The sequence below is a fragment of the Pongo pygmaeus genome, chromosome 10 (genome assembly GCF_028885625.2).
Source record: "Pongo pygmaeus isolate AG05252 chromosome 10, NHGRI_mPonPyg2-v2.0_pri, whole genome shotgun sequence".
Classification (NCBI taxonomy): domain Eukaryota; kingdom Metazoa; phylum Chordata; class Mammalia; order Primates; family Hominidae; genus Pongo; species Pongo pygmaeus.
Genome location: NC_072383.2, coordinates 69,922,583 through 69,947,431, shown reverse-complemented (window position 1 = coordinate 69,947,431; position 24,849 = coordinate 69,922,583). Strand labels below are relative to the sequence as shown.

Below are 24,849 nucleotides of genomic sequence, written 5' to 3'. Positions count from 1 at the left end.
CAGCATGAGAAAGTACTGGTTATCCTGAAAATTCAAATACATGTGATTCATGACCACCAAAAGCCCCAATCAGTGCAAATTCTTTTACTTGGAACAAATAAATTATTTGTTTTAATCAAGGAAAGTACAAACAGAACCCTGTATTATTAATTTCCTGACACTTCTTTCCTGCAAAAAAAAAAGTAAAATAAAATAGGTGATGGTCTGGTCATGTTCACAATGAATTTCACCCTTTCAAAAAACATTCTAGATTTATATCTCCTAAAATGGGTTTCTTGGAATACTAAAAGCTTGGGATGCTAATATGCATTTCATAAAAAGAGACCACTGTGACCATATAATGTATTTTCTTCCTTTTTGTGTTTTGTTTTGTTTCTAAGATTTCTATTACTTGTCAAGTGCACTCCATAGCAATCAGTATCTAAATGTCTAGTGTTCTAGCCTTGCCATTATCAGAGCTCAGATGTAGCCATGGTTCTTCCACCCTTTTCCTGGTCAGATAAAGAACCAATTTCTAATTTACGATTACAGTGTATTCTCATTTTCTCTGTCTGTCTCTCGCTGTCTCTTTCTCTTCCCCTTCTGTCTCTCTCTGTCTCTGTCTCTCTCCCCCTCCCTCATCCAGTGACATCTGTGGTTCTGCCGCTAACTGTAAGCACTGGCCACCCTTTCTTTCTCAGCTGGGAGTATAAACAGTCAGACCCTCTTTGCGTGGCATTTATCTTTTTCTAATATTATTTTTGAATGACAAATCATGGTTGTATATATTTATGGGATGCAATGTGATGTTTTGGTATTTGTATGTGACATGCATGATTAAATCAAGTTAATTAACATGCCCATTTACCTCACTTACCTACCTATTATTTTTATGGTGAGACATTTGAAAGTTACTCTCTTAGTTATTTTGAAATATACATTATTATTGACTATAGTCACCCTTCTGTGCAATGGACCTCAAAACCTATTCCTTCTATCTAAAACTTTGTACCCTTTGACCAACAATTCTCAAGTTCACTTTTTTATACTTTAACATTTCCAAAATGGAGCTTCCTCTTACAATATCAAAAATTTCACTAGCTAAATCTTTTTCCCTCTAAAAAAATAAAAAGCCACTATTAAATTACCAATATGGTTTACAACCAATGGCACCTTCAAATGGAGGAGATATGGTAAGTTTAGAAAAATAACTTTTTATCACTTTTGGAGATTCACTCCACATATTATGTTATTAAAGGTTCTAAGAAGTTTGTAATCCCAGCACTTTGGGAGGCCGAGGTGGATGGATCACCTGAGGTTAGGAGTTCGAGACCAGCCTGGCCAACATGGCGAAACCCCATCTCTACTAAAAATACAAATATTAGCCAGGCACATGCCTATAATCCCATCTACCCAGGAGGGCTGAGGCAGGAGAATCACCTGAACCTGGGAGGCGGAGGTTACAGTGAGCTGAGATCACGCCATTGCACTTTGGCCTGGGCAACAAGAGAGAACTCTGTCTCAAAAAAAAAAAAAGAAGAAGAAGAACACGGAGCTGTTTATTTAAGCTGGTGTTGTCCAAATATATTTGCCCATGGATCCCTCCTTTTACAGAACTTATAATGCCATTTCATAAGGCTAACATTCCAGGAACCGGTTCTGGGAAAGACTCCTTATTCCCTCGTTACCCTTAGCCAAGACTCTTCTCTCATCAGCATTACCGAGATCCAGTAACAAATCTTTCAATCAGAAAGTGAAGGTAAACATGTTTCAGGGTTGACAGAACTGAATGGATCACCTAAAACTCTTGTGGAGGAAAAATTCCAACTGGGCCAGAGGCCGATTTATTCTGCTTTGGAAACATCTGTGGTGTATTCACACTGATTGCTTCCCCCACAGATGATGCACAGCTTTGTCTGTTTCAAATGCCTTTATGATATGAGAAATGAATAGACTGAATTGCAGCCATCTGCATCACAGGATGGGATGTACTGTTTGACGAAAGATGCCCCTTTACACTTTCTAACATTTGGGGGAAGGGAAATCAATATATTTCACAGACTAGTTCCTAAATTCATCTGATCAGTAAATTTCTGTTTGTGTATTTGCATAAAAATAAATAATGTAAGTCATATGGAAAAACAGCAGACAGAAGAGGATGAGAGCAGAGACACAAAACAGAAGCAATGACGTGGCTCTCATAGATGAAAGGTCTGTTTTTAGGGCTTGAGTAAGTCATAAATACACTCATCTCATACTGCATGATATTTATCTGGTGATATCCTGTTCATCCAGTTGTTAGAAAAGCAGGCAAAATATGGAAATAAGGATGAAAGATTACTATGTGCCTTTTGAAAGACATATTCTCCTATTGTCTAATGGATCCGCATGTCTAAAATGCCACCCACCTTTCCTGCTACCAAAGTGTGGTCCTTGAACCCGCAGCATCAGCATCATGTGAGATCTGTCAGGAATGCCAAGTCTCAGGCCTCACTCCAGACCCATTCTATCAGAATCTGCATTTTAACACGATTCTCAGGTAACTTCGTATACATCACAGTTTGAGAAGCACTGATCCAGGGGATATAATCTTTGTCTGACTTCCTATTTATTATTGATTAGGGTCCACAGACCATAAAGTTCAATGTTAATTTGTGAAGATTGATAAATTGCAAATTATTTTGTCCACTAGACATGCAAATAATTTCTGCCCAGTAGAAAAGATAACCTCAAGGTTATGGTTTTATTGCCCTGTAGAACATTAACCATTTTGCATCTTATTTCAAGATTCTTTCCTTCAGTGGCTATATATTCTCGGTCCCTCAAATTCTTCTTTGAACTAGATTTACCATCCTGCTTTTCCCTCCCTCGTTAATGGGTTTTAAATAAATCTTTGACACATGTTCAGTGCATATGTATGAGAATCGTGTTTGTAACAGGTTTAAAGTTATAACTCAAAGGCAAGTCACCTCTCAACCACAATAAGATACTTATCTCTACTGAACACTGTAATAGGTGTCTTCTCTTAGGAAAAATATTGTGCTGTCCAGAAAACAGTAATTGAGAATGTACAATGTGATATAAAGAAGAATCTAGCATGGGCTTGTCCCTCAAGGATAGTATAGTCTAAGGTAGAATTTAATTTTAGATATAAGGACAGAGAATTGAGAGCCTTGTAGTTCTGTTTCAGCTATTTGCAGACACCACTTGCAGCCAAAGAACCTTTTGTTTTCTTTTAGTTTTGGAATTTGAAGCCCTTTAGCATGATATATACATTCTTCAGTTGTCCACATGCTCTGATACTCCTTATTATCTTATATCAGGCTATTTCACACGTGTATGCTACCTAGCTGGCCACTGAAGTAACATTTAAGTTTACAACTCCTAACATACACACTAATCTATTAAATTAACTTCCACTAGTGCTACAGCGGTAAATAGCTGGTCTCAAAACTATAACACACTCTAAGCAGCCTTTATTGGGAATATTTTTGCATATCTATCACACACAGACCTTGGACAGCTATGATGAGTATGAAACAGAGTAATGCTGCCACAACCAGTGATCTTATTTATTATCCACCAGAGGGCAAATTATTTACATGTATAACAATGCACTTGAAATACATTTTCTAAGCATTGTCATCAATTTCTTCAGATACAAAAGAGTTCATTTAAATGGTTCTCAGGGCATAGAAACCATTGCCCACATTAAACAGCAGAGATAGCTTTATTCTCAAAACTGAGCATTATTAAAATGTCAAAATAAATATTCTATAGAAATACAGCAAGGAGATAGAAGAGCCATAGGCAATATAGTCTAGTACCTCAGAAAATCAGACCAAGAAGTTCAAAAGCTGCTTTGGACAAAGAGTTTGGCGGTGCCGATTAGTCCTAGTGGAGGTTGTTTTCTTCTTTAGGCGGATTTGTTGATAGTACATCACAGAAAGTTATTACGTGTCTGCTTTCACTAGGCATGACTCTCTTTTTCATAAGTGCTTAAATTCACTAAACAAGGAAATACAGGCACTATAGAAACAGAGTCATTAATAATATAAATCTCACCTAGAGTCAAACAGTAATATGGCCTGTCTCATTGTTCTGTGTAAATAGTGATTTCCATGGCTTTCCATTTGTCCTCTCTATAGATTTTTCTCCTTTGGTGCATCTCATTGCTCATTTTCCTCTACTTCTTCAGAAGACTTAATGTGAACAACTTTGAGGAAATCAGCTAATAATACCTCTATTTCTCATCTGGCCTTGCTAGCTACCATTATCCCCCTGCCATGGACTTTTTATCCCTGCCAGTAAGACCTGAGCTCTTAATATTTTTGTTTCTGCAAGTGGGTCATTAAATTTGCCTTCTAGTTTCAGTATATGGTTTGAGGTTCATTAATATGCATGGTATCCAACAGGTTATTTATTCCAGGGCTTACTTTGAAATTGCCTGGTTGGAATCTGTGTTTTTTTTTTCAAGACTATCTTCTGGCAATTTTCTATTCACTTTGTTTTTAATTGATGGATGGTATGTGGCTCTTGAAGTCAATAGCAGTTTTAGTATCATTTCAGGAACAATCTCCCTTAGCCTCCTCACACCGTGTGAGGCTATCCTCCTCCATACTCTCCACATCATACAGAAAATCCTTCCAAATTTCTCTTTGGTCTGCAAAACACTATTCGAAGTAAATGGGCAGTCTATAGAACTGGGAAAATTTGGAACCGGAAGGTACATGAGAGACAGAAAGTCAGAGTGAGTTGGGGTGGGAGCTCAAGCAATATCAAGAAAAGAGAAATGAGTGAATCAGGCAAAACCATGGTGAGGCAAACACCCACCCCTACTCCATCCCAAATTCTTCACTGCATTTAAAGCATTTATGTTAAGTCCTTTGCAAGTTTACACTTTTTTTTAAACTTTCAAAGTCAACATAAGACTGAAGGTAGGTTGGCCCCTTTGGTGGACACTTGATCCTTCCTACCCATGACCTATATAGAGAAGACCATCTCTTCTAGCTCCTGCCCCCTATCCTGAAGCCCAGCCTCCAACACTGAACTCAGAACTCACTCACACATGGTGAATATTCAGCTAAATCCATTTCTTCTACATAACTACTCATGTATATAAATAAAAAATAATACTGACTCTGGGTTTTTTGTATTTTGGGGTACTAGACTGTGACTTTCTTGAAGAAACTACCACCTCTTTTTTTCCCCCTGTCCCTACCTCATGGTACCTAGGATCCTTTAGCCATTTAAAGAATACCTGGTAGCTTAAATTGGCTTTTGCAAAAAAGCAGGTACGTTTCAGGGAAAGGACAATAAAAGAGAGAGGGAGAGAAAAAGAGATGGTGAAACATGATTAATGGCCTAATGTTCTCTACTAGATGGAAGTGTTTTTAGTTGTTGGAGCTCAAGCAACCCAAGGCCAAGAGTATTGGAATTATCCTAAGAAATGCAAGCTCCTAAAGAAAACTTACTCATCCTACAAATTTGCTGGCCTAGTAAAATAGATTTCAAGATATGAGTATTAATTTTTTCCAGAAAGTGTAAAAGTAGAAACAAAGAATAATGATCCTATAAAGATTTTGATGCTCTAATCCCCAGAACCTGTGAATATGTTACCTTTGCAGATGTTGATGATGGCCATACATAGTGAGATGGGAAGATTATCATAAATTATCCGGGTGGGCCCAATCTAATCATAGAAGCCCTTAGAAGCACAGGACCTTTCCCAGTCTTGGTCAGTGAGAGAGAGAGATGTGATGACAGAAACAAGATCAAAGAGATGCAGCGTTGCTGGCTTTAAAGAGGAATGAAGAAAGCCATAAGCCGAGGAATGCAGACGGCCTCAAGAAGGTGGAAAAAGCAACAAAACGGATCATACCCCAGAGCCCCCATAAAGGAACACAGCCCTGCCAAACCAGAGAGATTATTCTGACTAAAACTATTCCTCTATTCCCTCTTTCACTCTTCTCCACTTGACTATCTTTTCTCATCTTTAAAGATTCAGTACAAACTATCCTCTTAAAAAAATCTGTTTTGTCGACATAAGCTATAAATTTCCAAAAAGTGAGGAGGACAATGTCATATTCCGTATAAATGTAATTTGAATGATGGAATTAATTAATCATAATTTGATGGACTGTAAAAATAAAGGACAATAAAATGGTATTCGTGTCACTGTTTTAAAAAAAGGATTAACAGCACTCACGAGGATCCACCTACATTTACATCCATAAACTCCTGCCTTATTTCTTCTTCTCCTCTATTTAGATGCACATGTTCACATGCACACATGCACATACACACACACACGTCAGCTCCACACAGCCATTGAGTATCAGTTTATGGCTATTCAAGGTCAGACAAGTGAGCAATATTATCTTGCTCCGTGATCAAGGGTATAGGCAGAAGGGAGTCAAGGACTGAAACCAGAAAATTTCAAAGCAAGTTTGAAATGCACAGAAAAGGTTCCAAAACAAGGCATTTAAAACCAGAACCAAGGTTTCAGAACTAAACAACTCATGATATGGTGGTTTTAAAATATATCCACAAATACTTTGACAATCCTTTTTCTAAATGGTGAAAACTAATTCCACTCCAGTTGAGCGTGGGCTGAAGTGAGTCCCTTCTAAAGAACGGAATATGGCCAATGTGAACAGCATCTGATCAAGCCACAAAAGACATCACAGCTTTCTCCTTGCTCTCGCTCTCTCTCGTCACTTGTGGAGGAAGCCAGTGGCCATGTCATAAGTAGCCTAAGGAAAAGCCCACACGGTGAGGAACCAAGGCCTCCTGCCAATAGCCACATGAGTGAGCCATTTTGTAAGCCAATTCCCAAACCTTCAGACAATTACAGGCCCAGCCAGCATCTTGACTACAACCTCCTGAGAGTCCCTGAGCCAGACCCACTCAGCTAAGCTGCTTTCAAATATCCAACCATAGAAATTATGATATAATAGATGTTTGTTGTTTTAAGCCACTAAGCTTTGAGATAATTTATTATATCGTGATGGATAGCCAATACAAATGAGATACAATCCTTATGCCAGAAGTTACAAATTGGAAGTCAAGATCTAGATTCAGTCTACAAATATATTTTCTTCAGCTCATAATGGTGGGATTTTTTTTTAATAAGCCAACATTTAAAAATCATTAAATTTCATTGAGAAATCTAGATTGCCAGTCTCTCTAAAAAATTTAGGAGATCTCTAGCAACACAAAGTCCTGCATCCCATCTCTGGCAACAAGCAGTAGAAGCTGAGAACCTGCTATACAAGAGACATGCTGTCCTTGTCCACCACAGCCCCCACCAGAGCCTATTCATCTCCATACTGACCCCAGAGGTCCTTGCCATTTAGATAGCTTCTGCATTGCTATTTATCTTTTAGTTGAGAAATATCTCCCAGTTCCTATATTTTTATCAAAAGTAGGAAACAAAAGATGTACTGAAAGGTCTGTGTGTTTTTGAGAAATCTAGGAGAAAACTTATTTCTGGGCAGAAATGAAGAATATTCCTGCATTTCAAATATGCCACTGTGGTGTACCTGTGCTGAATACATACAATTTAAGATCGCATTTTTCATCCCCTGGTGGCTTTGCTCACTAGGCTAACTGACTGGTCCCTGTAGGTAATGGGTTGGCTAAAACTGCTTTTTCTCTTCCTGGGCCCTTAGAAATGGAGCTAGGGTACAGCATATGAGCATGCTAGATCTGGCCCTTCAGCATCTTAAAGGTAGCAGCCAACATTAAACCTTTCCTCTCATATTGCTTGTTTTCAGAAGAACTTCAGTTTTAGGAAGATACTATAACATCCATTAAATCTTTTCCTGGTTTTGTACTTAGAATAATTGTTGAGCCTCAGCGTCTTACTGCTTGTTGACTCAAATTATGTCTGACTACAACCATCTAGAATAATCAGATAGTTTCAGGTGCAACCCCTACTTTATCATATATGTATACCTTTTGCTATTACTAATATTTCTGTGAGAGTCAGCAAACCACAGCACACAGGCTAAATCTGGCCCACCACCAGCTTTTATAAATAAAGTTTTATTGGGACACAGTCACACTCATTTATTTACTTATTTGTTGTCTGTGGCTGCTTTTATACCGCAGTGGCTAAGCTGAGTAATTCTGACAGAGACCTTATGACCCACAAACCTAATATGTTTACTATCAAGCCCTTTATCTCTAGCTGACCCCCGAACAAGAATGATAAAATACAAATGTTTTGGTGGTCAATAAGCTGAGAACTCATTGTACTTCAAAAGAATGCAACATAGGAAAAGGTAAATTCACCATGCTTTCTCCAGAACTTTTACCTATAACCCATAGTCAATAATCCTGAAGCTTTCTTTACCTCACAAATGGACATAAATAGAACTGGTTTTAAGTTGAAAATGAACTCACCGTGGCTAGTTTCTGAACATCTTCATCTGACGCTCCCAGAGACGCCAGACCTATTTCTTGTGAAAACTGAGCAAACTTAGGATCCGCAAGTAGTGGAACATGTCCCAAGAGTTCATGGCATGTGTCTCTAACAAAAAAGACATCACAAAGACGTGTTATATAAGAAGCTTTAAATTACCACTGGTAGAACAAGACTTAAAATCCTAAATAAGACCTTGTCACTATAATTAATTAGTTACTACAGTTCATCAATGCTTGGACTTTTTAATCATTTTAATATGTCTGAAATCCCAGTGCATCTCATAATCAACAGCACTTAAAACATATGATATACAATATTTTAATAACATAAAAGCAACTACTATTTTCAAGATCTTACTATATACCAAGTACATGGTAAGTGTTTTATTGTATGCATTATATCTTTTATTCTCAAAACAACCTTAGAGAATTAAAGTAACTTGTTAGCACAGGATCCTGTAGATCAGGAATAGGCAAACAACAGCCATGGTCCAAATCTGGTCCATTGCCTGTTTTTGTAAATAAAGTTTTATTGGAATATAGCCATGCCCATTCATTTGTGTATTATCTGTGGCTGCTTTTGACCACACTGCAGAGTTGAGTAGTTGTGACTGAGATCATAGGGCTAAAATAATTAACTAGCTGGCGCTTTACAGAAAAAAAATTGCTGTTTCTTGCTATAGATAGTGAGGAAGGCAAAATTGGAATCCAATTTGTCACGCCTTTAAACTCTTGCTGTTAACCCTTAAGTTGTACTGCAACTCTGTTACACTTTGCCAGGCAATGGGTAATGGCAGAGGATTCTATTGTCATCATCATCAAAGTAGCTTTTCCAGTAGATGATTTATAGCTCTAATATAAGCAACTCTCTTGTGATAACACATTAGAAGAATCTCCCAGTTTTCTGCTTTGGTTAGCCTAAACTAGGTAATAATAGAAGCCTGGAACCTCTCTCATTTGCCTGAGCTTTCATTTGGAGCCAGATAAGTGGGCAAAAGACAGGTATCTTTCACAACAATACATGGCAGATGCCTTCCTGAGTCATTGCCATGAATAATGAACCGTTTCATGATACCAAGCTGTAATGGAATGAATTCCCCTATGGTTGTCTGGGAATGGATTGAGACGCAGGAACATTTTAAATTATTGACCGAAAAGAAACACCAATTACCTAGGTAGTAATTAAAAGATGTTTTTTATTTCACTTGTACTCCTCTGAAATATATCACTTCAAAAGGTGCTAGAATACAAATACCAGGTGGCTACCATTATTACAATTATAAAGTATGTTGCATGGTCACACAGTTGAAGCAAATGAATGATGGTCAAGGGCCAAGATTGATGCCTACATAAAACAGATAGCATCACTCAATCACTCAATCAAAAAATCTTATTCCCACAACTCAAACCATATCCCCAACCTTGGCCAGTTACTTCATAGAGAGCAGGTTGAAAGGTCAGCCAATTCAGAATAGTGGACAGGATACTGAAACAAACTCCAAATTCATCCCTTGTCAACTGTATCAATAACTTCCTTTTTTCTACATGAACTGAACTGAATTTGTTTTTTTAAAAAAAGGAATATGAGGTGGTTATTCTTCAATCACATTGCTTATGGCAAAGAAGCAGATTAACTGGATTTTAGGGTATAGGGGCATTTAAATGTAATCCAAGCCCTTCATTTTACCTATGAAGAAATGAAAAATAAAGAAGAGAGAGAGAATATACTGAGCTCCTACTATGTACTAAGTACTGTGCTAAATGTTTTCATGTGACGTTGGTAACTGAATCTTTACTTGCATGTTTTATAAAGGAATAATAAATAGAAATAAGAGAAGCTTTATTATTCCAATTTAACAAATGAGGAAGCTAAAATTTTGTAAACCTAAGAATCTTTTCCTAGGCTACCACACTTTCCGCAAAGACAGAGACAATTCTTTTTTTTTTTAATCAGGGTCTCCCTTTGTTGCCCAGGCTAGAGTGCAGTAGTGCAATCACAGCTCATCGCAGCCTGGACCTCCTGGGCTCAAGCGATCCTCCCACCTCAGCCCCTCAAGTAGTTGGGACTACAGGCGCATGCCACCACACCTGGCTAATTTTTTGTAGAAATGTCCGGGGTCGGGGTGGGGGGGTGGTTCCTCACAATGTTGTCCAGGCTGGTCTTGAACTTCTGACCTCAAGCGATCCTCCACCTCCGCCGCCCAAAGTGCTGGGATTACAGGCATGAGCCACTGCACCCAGCCCAGAGACAAGGTTTGAAATCAAATTTTTTGAACTCCAAAGCTACACTCTTTCTGCTCTCTGTTGTTTCAATTTGTAGATATGGTATAAGCAAGAAAGGGGCTGGGGTATACACAGCTTAGGCCGTAGGAAGAGAGTTTAGCCAAGCTAGCTAGCACAAGTAAAAATGTAGTCAGTATTTCCTAAGTCTCTTTTCCTCCAACTCAGTGCTTCTCAACTTTCCAAATCACTTGAGAAGCATTTTAAAAACACCGAATGGCTAGGCCCTGCCTTAGACTAATTCAATCAGCCTCCCTGAGATAGACCTGAGCATTTTTTTTTTAGCCTCTCACCAGGTGATAATAAGACACAGCCAGGGCTGAGATTCACTGTGATAACTGATGACTTTAGGAGCTCTCCTAGCAAGCTTCAAGCAACTAGTACTTAAAACTACACCTGAATGTGATTATGTAATTTAGAGCTGCTCAAGTTTAATTCCACTAAAATTACATCATGATACTGAAGAATAATGAAAGGTGGTGACTGAGAGGTAGATGGGTAACTAATTCGTTCTCCATGTGCATTTGATTCAGTTAAAAGTCCAATAGTTCTAAGTCAGGAGTGGACCCTATGGACTCATTCTTGTGATCACTTTTTTTAAAAGGTCATGCCACCTGCACCAATATTGGAATTAAGATCAAGTAACCTACCATGGAAAAATCTGAAAACCTCCATTGTGGCTTATGATGTAAATGCTAAAGAACTCCCACTGATCCAGGCAGAAGATGTGGCAACAATAATTTTAAATTAGTCACTATGTCAAACTCCAAGAAAATAGTGAAGATGATGAGAATTCTCTCATTGACATAAGCAAGGTGAGCAGAAACTAAAGAAACAATTATAGTGAATGCTTACTATGAGCCAGGCACTGTGCTAAATGCTTCATAATGTAAGAAGAGAATAGGGTAGGTCAAAGCTACAGTGGTGGTAGATGCTTGGTGCAGTACGGAATTTACCTTTGAACTTGTTAAATACTTGAAGAAGGCCAATCCAAAAGACAGTCTTCTGTCTACTTAGATACTAATGGAGTCCAAAAGCTTACTGGTAGAAGGTAAGGTGAAAAGTTAGCAGTTAGGAAAATACTAGAGATCCAAAGACATTCAGGAGTCAGTTCTCCATGTTAGAAAAAGGAGCTATCACCTGAGTGTTAAGATGTCATTATCAGAAACCTGTAACTCACTAGCCAACTTAAGAACTTTTAATACCATTACAATGACAAAGTAACTACACATAGAAGAGGATAAAAGAAATTATAAATTTGGAAGAAAAAATCATACAATACAGCAGAGGAATTTATATTGTTTCACTAAGAATGAAAGCCTGAAGCGAGATGTCTAGCAGAATTATTAATGGAACCTCAGAGATACTCCTTGCTCTGTTATAAGTAGAAATGATCATGCTCTATTTTGCTAGCTTGTGACCTCTTCTCAGCTCCATTTCCACTCAGAGACCCTGAGAAAGAACTTCCCTTCAGATTCCTGAACAAAGTGTGGACACAGCATGTCATGGGGCCAAGGCTTTAAGCACCTGTATTTCAAGACCAGGAACAAGGTTATTATATTTTATGTCTTTGGTGAAACTTTCTCAGAAATAAACACCATATTGTTCTCTATTCCACTGTGTTTGGCTAAGGTACATGTAGACAAAGGAAATTGAAGTGCCTGGAAACTCTTCAACCAAAGAGCAAAGATTTTTAACATTACTAATAAAAGCAATTCACTAACTTTGAAAAGTTTACATTTTTTTAGATTCTCTGAGACCAGAGGACTTAGAAGCTGAAGTCACCTCCACTCTTTGGGGCAGAGAGGGGTTCCAGGCTATGGGAAGTCTGAGGGAGAATGCAGACTGCAAAGCCTTCTCTCTAACCTCTGTACCAATGAAGGTCTGTTGGGCTGAAATTAAGCTATTAAACTCTATTTTACAAAGCGCAAATGCCACTGCACTGTGTCCTGCATGTAAAGTAGTTTGAGATCCCTACTTTGGTTGTATCATCCACAGCCAAACCCCTGAGTATCTAATTATGAACAGGTTTCTGATGTGAGTTCACAACTATTGCCTTATCTCAGCAGATCTCTCCAAAAAGACTCAATTATTTGGCCATAATTGCACCTGTCAGTACATGCTGCCTCCAATCTCTACATCAGCAAACTTTTCTCTTTTTAACTCCCATCCCTTTGATACATTTTTGCCTGAATAATGCTTTTTAGAGTCCTTTTCACAAACGTGCTCTGTTCACTGGAAATACAAGACCTTTCAAAGCTGTTAACACTGTAAAACATCATGTCTCCTTTTATTTTAAAAAAAAAAAAAAAAAAAGCAAGAGCAGATATCAGACACTAAACTTTTGCTGCTCTAAATTGGAATCTTCTCTGATAAGCCCTGCTAGGAGGATTCTAAAGCCTGCAGAAACAGGTCCACAAAGGATCCTTGGCGAAATGTCTCTGGGAAATTCTTAACTCAGTCCAAGAAAGTAGCCATCATTTTGCTATGAAGAAATAAGGGTTCTGGTTGTTAAGTTCAAATTCAAAATGAGTCTGGCATTTTTCTCTTCTTATCAGTTTTCAAAGCTGACTCCTCACACTACATGTTGAACAACTCCTTTTTATTTTCGTTGTAAATTAAAGCCTTTACAAGGAATTGAGTGAGCATCCAACATTTGCTTCCCATCCCAAATCTGCACATCTCTGTTTTAAAACATATTTCTAAAATATGTGCTCTAAATGACACAGAGGCCAACACTAGCTAAATCACGAAGAGAAGGAAAGGGAGATGAGCGGGAGAGGTGAAGACTTTGCATTAATAAAAGGAAGCAGGAGGATGAGCTAGGAGCCAATATAGGGTGTGTTTTTCAGCTTTCACACAACAGTTGGTGGGTAAATGCAAGTAATGTGGGATAACACACTGGGATGCATTGCAGACAGGTGACTTAGTTTGCTTTCACTGCATAAGATGATAAGGGGAATTAACTTGGTAGTGAGGCAACTTTTTCTCAGGGCTTGTTTTGGAGCCATATACAGAGTTTCTTTAGTTTAGATTTAAAATAGCATACTGTAAAATCTGACCCAGACAAGATTTTAGGCAATTCTTATGATCACTCCTTCTTATATCCCTATCACAGTATAGCTACAAAAAGTCACCTTTTTTTTTTTTTTTTTTTAAATAAAGCCAGGAATCTGGATGTTGCCCTGCAGAAAATCTTCCTTGCTTTTTCCCCTTAGGAATCATAAGGACGTGCACTGATGTTTGTCTTCTTTACTACAATTCTTTTAAGACTGGCAGATATTATAGTTGTCTTTCTTAAAATTTAGTTCATTGTGTGCCCATTTGTACCAGGTGCTATATTAGGAACTGAGGCTTAAAAGTAAATAAGGCATAATCTTAGAATAACTCCTAGCAAAAGTCACCATCTGGTTCCAGAAAAAGGCAATCAAATAGCAAGTACAAACTTTCCTGATGCATAAAAAGAAACAATTTCCAGTTCTTAGAGGGACCACAGAAAGAGTGCAATGGAAATTCTGTTGGTATGTCACTATCTCCCTACTGATATAGCTTAGATATTTGTACCCAGCCAAAATCTCACGTTAAAATGTAAACCCCAATGTTGAAGGTGGGGCCTGGTGGGAGGTGACTGGATCACGGGGGTGGATTTCTCATTAATGATTTAGCACCATCCTCCTGGTGCCGTTCTCGGGATAGTGAGTGAGTTCTCCCGAGATCTGGTCATTTAAAAGTGTGTGGCACACCCCCTCCAACTCTCTCTCTCATTCCTCCTTTCGCCATGTGAAGTGTTCCCTTTTTGCCTTCCGTCATGATTGGAAGCTTCCTGAGGTCTCCCCAGAAACAGATGCCACTAGGCTTCCTGTGCAGCCTGCAGAACCGCGAGCCAATTAAACCCCTTTTCTTTATAAATTTCCCAGTCTCGGGTATTTTTTGTAGCAAGGCAAGTATGACCTAATACGCCCACCACTTCTGAAGTATTTCTTATTTCTTGAAGAAATAAGAGATATTTAACTTTCTCTCTACCTCTCCAAGTTCAGTGTAATTAAGAAAGCAATATAACACAACAGTCAAAAGCATATACCCTGGAGTCAGACCTAAGTTCATCTCTCATATTCTGGTGTAGGCAAATTACTTAGAGCAGCACTGTCCAATGGGACTGTCTGCAATGATAAAAATGTTCTGTATCTACTCCATCCAATATAATAGCCACTTGACACAGGTGTCTACTGAACACTTGAAATGTGGCTAGTGCTACTGAAGAACCAAATGTGTACTTTTATTTAATTTTAATTAATAAATGTAAATAACCACATCTTACCATATTGGACTGCACAGACATAGTGTTTTCTCATCTATAAAATGGAGATTGTAAGATTTCTTCTCTCTTATATTATTTTTTCTTTTATTGAGATGGAGTTTCGCTCTTATCGCCCAGGCTGGAGTGCAGTAGCCTGATCTCAGCTGACTGCAAGCTCCACCTCCTGGGTTCAAGCGATTCTCCTGCCTCAGCCCACGGAGTAGCTGGGATTACAGGCACCCGCCACCACCACCGGCTAGTTTTTTTGTATTTTTAGTAGAGACAGGGTTTTACCATGTTGGCCAGGCTGGTCTCAAACTCCTGAACTTAGGTGATCTGCCCGTCTCAGCCTCCCAAAGTGCTAGGATTACAGGCATGAGCCACCGCACCCAGCCATCTCTTACATTATTAAACGATGTAGTAAGAGAATGCATTGAAAACCTTAGTTCCCGTAAGTTAGGTATTATTACTTATTATATTAAATTGTATTTATACCTAAGCCTATCATACTTGAATAAGTTTTGCCCTTTGAGAAGGTACTTTATCACTTAAAAAGGAGTAAGTTTCTTCAGGACAGAGATTAGGCCATGTTCGTATTTGGGTCTGCAGTGCTTAAAAAAGCCTGGCACGTAAGATATGCTCAATAACTGCTTTTTTAACTCAACTGAATAGAGCAGGTGATGACGGGGCTCTGTTGCTCCAAATAGAAGTGAATCCAAGTGAAACTCAAGTATAGTTTTCCTAATTTCCAGTGTCACATAAAGGCTTTGGACCAGAACTTGGTTTTGCTATTTTCTAGTTGTGTAACCTCAGGGAAATTACCTGACTTCTTTGAACCTTGGAATTGCCATCTGTAAAATGGTGACAATCCTGTCCACCTAATAGAGATGAGTGGGATGATGCCAGACAAACAAAATGTGTGTGGGAAATGTCTGCTCCCTTTCCTTCTCTCTGTGGTGGCTTCTGTGCCCATCTATAGACACAATTCTCTACACGGTAGTAAAGAGGTAGGAACAGTGACTACCTCTTTCTTGCATAAAATTCAATCATTTTGGATTTCTTCTTCTGAGCTTGCAATTTAAAAATGCAAATACTGCTGGAAAAATTTCTCCCTGGTCATCTCAGTCTTCCACACCTGAAAATACATAATGAACCTCTCCCTGACTACAGAGTGCTGAAGGAATATAAATTTTGATTTGGGCCAGGTGCTTCTAAGTGCTAATTTTGGATTATGGGCTCCGCACAAGGAAAACAGAACTGGGTACAGGGGTAGGGGAGAGTGACATAAGGAATCCTGCTTTGAATCTGCTGAAAAAAAAAAAAAAAAAAAAGAAGGATGGCTGAAGCATTGAAGCTTTATCCCAAGTCACCACAGAAAACAGCCTAAAAGAACAAAAACAGGGCTCCAGCAGACACTTAGACACAATTTTGGTTTCAAACTGCACATTTTACATAATGTATAGGATTTAAAAAAAATAGAATGTATATTGTTAGAACGCTTAAGCTCTTTAGACAAAAGGCTCTATAAGAAATCTCAGGGGTTATTTTTGCTTTAGGCACTTCACAAAACTAGACACAATATTACGATTGAAAACTTGGGAGTCCAGGTCTAGGAACGTGGCCTTGTAACTAAGGACGCACTGGAATTTTATGAGGCACATTAGCCCTCCACATGAATTTAAGAGGTGCCGAGTAAGAGTGGACTTATTTGGTATTTTTATAAAGCTTTTTTCTCTCCAAAGATCAAAGTGTTATTTCATCATCGCTCACACAGGGAGGTTAAATGGCTTGGCAACAGTCACACTGGGAGCTGAGAGTGGGGCCTACATTTCTGGGCAAGCAGTCCTTAGGTCCTTCTGCCTGAGGACACAGCAGTCTCCTATCTGCATTACTGCCCTTTGAGAAGGTACTTTATCACTTAAGAAGGAGTAAGTTTCTCCAGGACAGAGGTTAGGCCATGTTCATATTTCGGTCTTCAGTGCTTAGAAAAGCCTAGCATATAAGCTATGCTCAATACTGTAGAGAGGTGCTGTCCCCTTCTTTTTCCCAGTGAGATAGCAGATGCCTCCTCCTCTTGATAAATGGGGCAGACCAACTGTGACCTTGTGAAGATCAAAGGGGAGGGCGGGCCTCTAAGGAGCCTGGAAGTTGGGCCAAGAACTGGTTGGGGCAGCACAGCACTAAACTATATAATAGCCATAAACAGTCTTTAGGGTTCTGGCAAATCAGGGTCACCAAATAAAAGTAAGGAAGTATCCCTTTCAAGGCCAGGTACAGTGGCTCACGCCTGTAATCCCAGCACTTTGGGAGGCCGAGGTGGGCAGATCACGAGGACAGGAGTTCGAGACCAGCCTGACCAACATGATAAAACCTCGTCTATCGAAAAATACAAAAATTAGCCAGGCGAAGTGGCAGGCCCCTGTAATCCCAGCTACTCAGGAGGCTGAGGCGGGAGAATCGCTTGAACCCAGGAGACGGAGGTTACAGTGAGCTGAGATCGCACTACTGCACTCCAGCCCGGGCAACAGAGTGGGACTCCGTCTCAAAAAAAAAAAAAAAAAAGAAAGTAGCCTTTTCAAATCCCTTCTACAAAATGTGCCATTGGAAAACAACAACAACAACAACAAAAATGCTATTCAGCTTCAGCATACAAATAAGTTTTGGGTATTTTTGTTTAGTGTTACTGATTAACAAAATAGTGGCTAAGCCCACAGGTGCTGGCATTACTCCTGAAGTTCAAACCCTGACTCACGTACTTACCAGCTGTGTTACCATGGGCAATGTACTTAACCTTTCTGTGTCTCATTTCCTCATCTATAAACTCAGAATAATAATATAACAACTCAAAGTGTTGTAGTATTAGGTGAGTTCGTCCATACATAACACTTAAAATAGTGTCTGGTGCTACTAACAGTAAACCTGTGTCCAGTTGATATATAGTAGACATGTTTGCTATTCATAGTAAAAGTATTTTTACCACTGCTGTTGTGGTTGCTGTCAACATTATCTATGCTGAAGGATGGAAGGAATTAAAGTATTTTCAGGTCTTAGGACCTCTAACATCTTAACTGGCCCTCGGTATAGCCCAAACCAGACTTCTCCTAAGGGAGAGCATGGCTACCAAACTGAGGGTATGTGCACCAGTTACAAAGCAGGAAAGGTAGGCCAGATGACCGGCTTTCTGGGAATATGCCATTTTCCAAGAATCACCGGTAATAATGCTGCACTGAAATCCTGAGCAGCAAGAATGTTAACAGTGCTATGGAGGAAGCCAGGTGGATGAGCAGGAGGCTTGGCACCAAGCTTGCATGTCCCATAGGGAAGAACAAGTTTAAGCTAAACACAGCTCGTGGGCATGCAGGCTAAACTCCGTAAAGCTCTGGTTTATCCTCCCAGCTCTGCAGGAAGACCATGCTGGGACGACTTCAGCAAGGCCTGATATTAAAAACACCAACAACAGCCAGGGCCCAAGTCCCAGAACCTCTGGAGTGGGAACGAGGAGGAAAAGTTGGGAGAGAAAAAATTCATATTTTTCCTCTCCTTATGGACCTAGTGAGCGACATCTGTTCAATCAAGAGAGGAGCAACCAAGCTTTCCTAATAAGCAAAAAATTCATTTACTTTACTTAGAAACGGATGAAAAATGTGTCAGAAATAATTCACGTTTATTTTTCTTATAAAATTAAATAGCGGCAATTATAAGAAAAATCACCTGACTGCAAAGCCTTTAAACAGTTATATTTTAAAATAACATTAATTGCCACTAAACTGGTCAACTGCAACAAAAAGGTGTTCCTTAACACAAATGTATTTCATTGTATTATGGCAATATAAGTTGCAATATTAGTCACTGGTGCCCTGAATTATTCCTCAATGCTGAAAGTTTGCTCTTTGATTTGAAAAGTGACGCCGGCAGAAAAGAAGAGATGTGTGGAATGGGAACAACACAGCAAAGGGTGCTGCCTTGGCATTAGAAATAGAACACCACACCCATATGGCCCAAGCTAGCGGCCAGTGATAAGAACTGTGAGTTATCGTTCCTACTTAGCAGACTGGGCCCTCACTTTGCCTTTTAAACAGACCACTGAGACATCTGACCACGAACCTTAAGGGGCCCACACACTGCTAGTTGCCAGGGTTTGTGCTGTCTCTCTTTCTCTCTCTCTCTGTCTCTCTCTCTCTCTCTGTCTGTCTGTCTCTCTCTCTCTCTTTCTGTCTCTGCTGACTCTCCATTCCTGATCCACAGGACCCAGGGTTGAAGGAGGACTGCTTGCCTCATATACTACACCCTCTCTGCCTAGGATCTGCAAGCAACTCTGTTCTAAAAGATGAGGTGGACGGAGGGCATAGCATAAGAGAGCACACAATGGACTTCCCAGAGAGACAAAAATGAGATCAGGGAGATTTAGAACTTCTCAAGATTTTGTTCTGCCACTGTACACATGCCAGGCGATGCTCACATGCCTACATAACTTGGAACTCTGCATCTTTCCCTCTCATTCCAGTGAGTGAGAGGGAAGGTATTATTGGAATAACTTTGAATTTGGCCCAATTGATTTTTTTTAAAGGAAATCATTTGCAAACTTCATTACCCGATTAGTGAGAACATTGCAATCACAACTGATCAAAGCATAGAGCCAGGCAATACTGAAATGCAGATTCATTGCCTCAGACACTGCTCAAAGATAGAAAAAGCAAGAGTCCATTTCCTCTTCTAGCAGATCAGTGACCTTTCAAACCAGGCATTAATGCATAGAAAAGCAACTCCTCCCACCAGGAAAACCAGAAGTCACTAATTTTCCAGGGGTTCTTAATTGTTTTCCAGGCCAGAAAACTTTCCCCCAGGAAACCAGTCTAATCTGCCATCACTTTTTTTTTTCTTTTTATAGATTCAGGGAGTCCATGTGCAGATTTGTTACAGGAATATATTGTGTAAAGGCGAGGTTTGGTTTCTAGTGTACCAGGTTTAGAGAAGCCAGAGTCTTTAAAATTGTAAAATGTAAAAAGAAGTCGAAGATATGTTTAAAATCCAATGTGTGTTGAAAGCTGTGATGGCAAAATACATTCTACCAGACTGAAAGGGAAAATAAAATTCTCTTTTCAAATAATGTCTTTTTTGTTGCTTCGTGCTCATTTCTACCGGGGTCTTCAGGGCTCACCTTTGTCTCATTAGCGCAGCCTCCACTACAACAGTTCAGCAATTGAAAGCAGTTATTTGGAAGCACAGTACAAGCAGCAAACACAGTAGCCAAGTTGAACTTCATAAATTGGAGAATCTGCCCTCTAGTTGAGAATCTGCCCTCAATTTTCAATTGAGGAAATGGGATTTCATTACAAAGAGAATGCCTGTGAAAGTGCTTGGGCAGGAAACAGCCCTCCCAGTATAGTACCCATAGATTCAAACTATGTGGCTGAGAAGGGACTTAGGACTTTGCAATATACAAGGATTAAAAAGATCTTTACAGAGAATTTTGTCTGCATAGTATATTTCTGGAAGGATGAAATGGAAACTAGTAGCAGTGGTTGCCTCTGGAGAGGATGCACTGGGTATCAAGGGGACAGAGGATGGAAAGAAACTCACTGTTCACAGTATATACCTTTTAGTGCACTTTAAATTCTGAATTATGCATATGTATTACCTATTTATAAAGTAATAATTTTAAAAGCCAAATGAATGGCCTGTAATCCCAGCACTTTAGGAGGTCGAGGCAGGTGGATCACCTGAGGTCAGGAGTTCAAGACCAGCCTGGCCAACATAGCAAAACCCCGTCTCTACTAAAAACACAAAAAATTAGCTGGGTATGGTGGCGCACGCCTGTAATCCCAGCTACTGAGGAGGCTGAGGCAGGAGAATTGTTTGAATCCAGGAGGCAGAGGTTGCTGTGAGCTGAGATTGCACCACTACACCTGACAGAGTGAGACTCTGTCTAAAAAAAAAAAAAAAAAAAAAATACGAATGATATGAAACCCACAAAAAATAAAGGGCTTGTAAAAACAACCCCAAGTGAGTGAATCCCAAGTTTCCATCCTCTGACTTAGTCTCCTCTTATCTGTGTAGTCATAGGAGACTTGGAAGAAAAATAACTACTCAAATCTATTGTGGGTGCTTTACATTCACAATAGTTTAATTATAAAGAGTTTATAATCTTTATTTGTAACTACCAGAAACTTCTCCATCTGGAGGTTCCAGCCATGGGCACCTCACAGACACCATACCCCAAACCCAAGTCCTCCTCTTCCCTCCCTCTTTCCTTTTCTCTTCCCTCGAAGTTTGATCCTCCTCCAATATTCTCAGTCATTATTAGAAATGACTTTCCACTCAGCTTCCCAAACAAAAACCTTAGCCCTACCTTAGGGGCCCTCCTCTCATCTCACCCCTATTGTAGTCACTGGATATTGTTACTTCCATCTGTATGGTGTTAAGAGGGCATTAAACAGGTGCCCTCTTGTACTGTACCTCTGACCTCATCTAGCTCCACACCATATGAACTATATTCCTTCACAGAATGTGAGCTCCCCAGCTGGTTTTCCGTGTTGTTCATTCTCAACAATTCCCCAGCCCTCACCCCCGGTCATTTTTCTCCAATACACTTACCTGACTATGCCTAAGAACCTTGGATAGCTTCCTGTTGCCTACAGAATTAAGTCCAAATGTCCTAGTTTGACAAATGGTCATTCATAATATGGCCTGAAGATACATTTCATCCCTAATACATAAACTGTACCCTGGCTATTCTGGTCTAACAAGCCTTGCACATGTATGCCTCTTGCATGTCTCCACAACTTTGCACTTGCTGTTTCCCATGACTTGCAAAGCCTCCCCTTCCCTCCCTGTCCAGCCTTATACAAAAATGAAATTTCTGCTCATCCTTCCAGAACCCCACACAAGTTATACGTTCTCAAAAAGCCTTTCAGGACTGTGCCTTCCTCTGTGCTCTCCAGCACTTTGTACACACACTAATTATAACCCTAACCACACTATTTCCTAATTATTTACGTTTCTATCTCCGTTGCCAGAATGTGAGCTGCTTTAAAATAAAAAATAAAAAAAGCTACTATATTTTATTTATCTCTGAATCCACTGCACTGCCCTGCTAGCATTGCACATAAATGTTTGCTGAATGAATTGGCCGAAAGTACTTTGGTAAAAATGTAACACATTATCCTCTGTGGCTAAAATCTCATTTCTTTGCCTCTCTCTCTCTCTGCATACCTATTGGCACGCTATCACAGGTCTCAGGAGGGCCAGTTATTCAAAGGGAACTAACAAAGTGCCTTCTATTTGTAAACAGGGCCATTTGTAAACCCTCTGGGCTAGATTTAGAGATTGCCTTTCTAACTCTGACAGTGCTTCTTTGAGCACTCACTCCACTGAAAGAAGCATTGCTTTTCCAAATGTCTGGGGTCCTATAAGTAACCTTTGTTTACCCTGAAAACACTTTCAGGGAAGCTGAAAAAAGCTTAAAAAAAATGTGGTGACCTGACAGGGACCTACCTGGACTGTTAGCCTTATGCCAGCCTAGGAAAAGGAGGGGTGCTTCAGGGACTTGACTTACCCTTGCTCACTTCTACTACCATCAGCTACTTAACTGCTTGAACCTCAAAAGCTTCTCTGCTCCCCAGTGAAGACCATGGCAACCCATTAACCACGAGTGCATTCAAGTAAAGCAGCATCATAAGCAAAGCGATACCCTGAGTGGCCTGAAGAACAGTGGGGTAAGATTAAAGCAGGGCACTCATTTTAAGGCAGCCCAGGAAGGCAAAAGAACCCCAGAGCTCCCAGCCTCAGGGTCTTGTTTTTGCTGTTCTCTCAGCCTGAAATTCTCCACCCCATCATATACACATTCAAGTCTCTGCTCAGATGTTGTTTACCAAGAAGCTGTCCTGACCCAATCCAAAAAAACAGCACCCAGGACTCTCCATCTCCTCCCCATGCTCTATTTGTCTTCACAGCACTTATTAGCACTTCATGGAAGCACTTACACCTGACACCATATTCCCTGTCTGTCCATCTGTCTGTATGCTAACCATTGTCTTCACCATTCACCTGGAAGGGCAGGAATGCTATCTCATTCCCAGACAATCCAAGCATGTAGTTGTCTCCCAGTAAATGCTTGTTACATATTTTAAAGCACTCAAAGAAATATGACACAGGGCATTTCACACTTGGCGACTGTACAATCCCACGTGTGATTAGGCCAAATGATTAACATGTGGATGTTCCCAGCTTACTCCTGCTTCCTACCCATGTCAGAGCAGTATAGCACCACCTCTTAGCTTCTCTCCCCACTCCTAGCATACCCATTGTCCAGGAGAGAATGGATAAAAGCCCCAAAGGAAAACCGACAGAACCAGAGAAGAATCACAAACCTCACCTATATCTGGAGGTGACGGGCAGGACTAGAGAAGTGTTCAAGAAACTAAAATGGCAGGGAGAGCAAAGCACAGAGTTCTGAGTTTGGAGGTGATGAAAGAGATGAGAGGGGATTAGTAATGAGTTGCTATGGTGTGTGTACATGAACCTCCTTCACGTGAAAGAGGCCTCCTAATGAGAGAGCCTCACATGTTCTGACCATGTGTCAGCGTCTACTTTACACTTCTGTGCCTTCTCTTCCTCATCAGAAATGGAGATCTGGCCAAGCAGATGGCTCAGTGTTAGGATAAAGCTAGAGCATCGGGCCAGAGCTGGAATATCAGGGGCCCCCATGGACACAGCTGAGCAGTCTGATCCTTCAGTGAGCCCTTTTCTCTTTAGGTGAGTGATGTGACTCTCACTAGCTCAAAGAAATTAGTTTGGAGGTAAAACAGGGCCTAAGTCATTTTCAAGTAAAGTGATCATTGACCACTTTATGGTGTGGTGGTCTCTGTCCAGCCTGGGCTTTAATGTAGGTACTCACGGTTCCGGGGTGTAGAGGGGATCTGAGCCATGCCGGATGTACTGGGTACAGTGGAACACTCTGTAGGCCAGTCCTGCCAGAAAGTCTCGTGGGCTCAGGTATCCAGCCACTGGCCTCACCGTGAAGCCAGACCTTTCTAAAAAGGCAACAGAAAGAGCCAACTAAATATTAACCCAGCAAGACTTGAGGGCCCAAGCAGGAGCTTCTACTATTTATAAGGAAGATCCAGAAACAAAGTAATCAAGGTCATAAACCTCTTGACAACTGAGTGACATACACTGTTAACAGCTATCATGTTTGGTGCTTCTGATGACTAAAATCACTCTCAAATGACGGTTTCCAGGAGAACAAGACATTCAAGAAAACGAAAAGAAGGGTGAAAAAAGTATTTAGAGATTTAAATTCAGAAGCCCAATTAGGATAAGAAATCTCAGATAAATTGATTACAGTCGAAAGTGATGCTTACAACACATTACCTGGTATCTTTCTAAGAGACATACCTAGGGTTCTCTTCTGTGTGCATGTGTTCAGTGACACACAGCTAAGCACCCCCTTCACTAGCATCTTCAAATCAGTTCACACTGAGGCTTTCTATTGCCAATACCCGCTAACTTCTTCACTCTATATTGTTTTCTGTGATGTTATATCAATTATCACAATTTGAAGAGGTACACCAAAGCCCTACGTGCTCTATTGGTTTATGGTAAGAGGAAACAAAGTAAGAATGCAATAAAGTCTATAAACCTGCCCTATACCACAAATTCAATTAGGTTGTGAGTCATCAGTGTTCTCAGTCTAAGGGCTACATAATGTTTTCTTCTCAGGAAGGCCCAGAAAACTTGCAGCAGAAGGGCTATTCTTTTTTTTTTTTTTTCAAATATGCGTTTTATTAAAATGTTGTATAGAGTCGTACATTGCTTAACAACGGGGATACATTCTAGGAAATGCATTATTAGGTGATTTCATT

General features: G+C 40.0%; 1 protein-coding gene across 1 annotated transcript in view; it reads right to left on the bottom strand.

Moving 5' to 3' along the window:
- TPH2 (tryptophan hydroxylase 2) overlaps positions 1 to 24,849 on the bottom strand; it is a 100,446-nt gene that overhangs the window by 30,357 nt on the left and 45,240 nt on the right. The window contains exons 7-8 of the mRNA XM_054444089.2: positions 23,883 to 24,018; positions 8,389 to 8,515 (exon numbers count right to left, since the gene is read on the bottom strand). Of these exons, the coding sequence (XP_054300064.1) occupies positions 8,389 to 8,515; positions 23,883 to 24,018 (263 nt within the window). The remainder of the gene's footprint in view (positions 1 to 8,388; positions 8,516 to 23,882; positions 24,019 to 24,849) is intronic.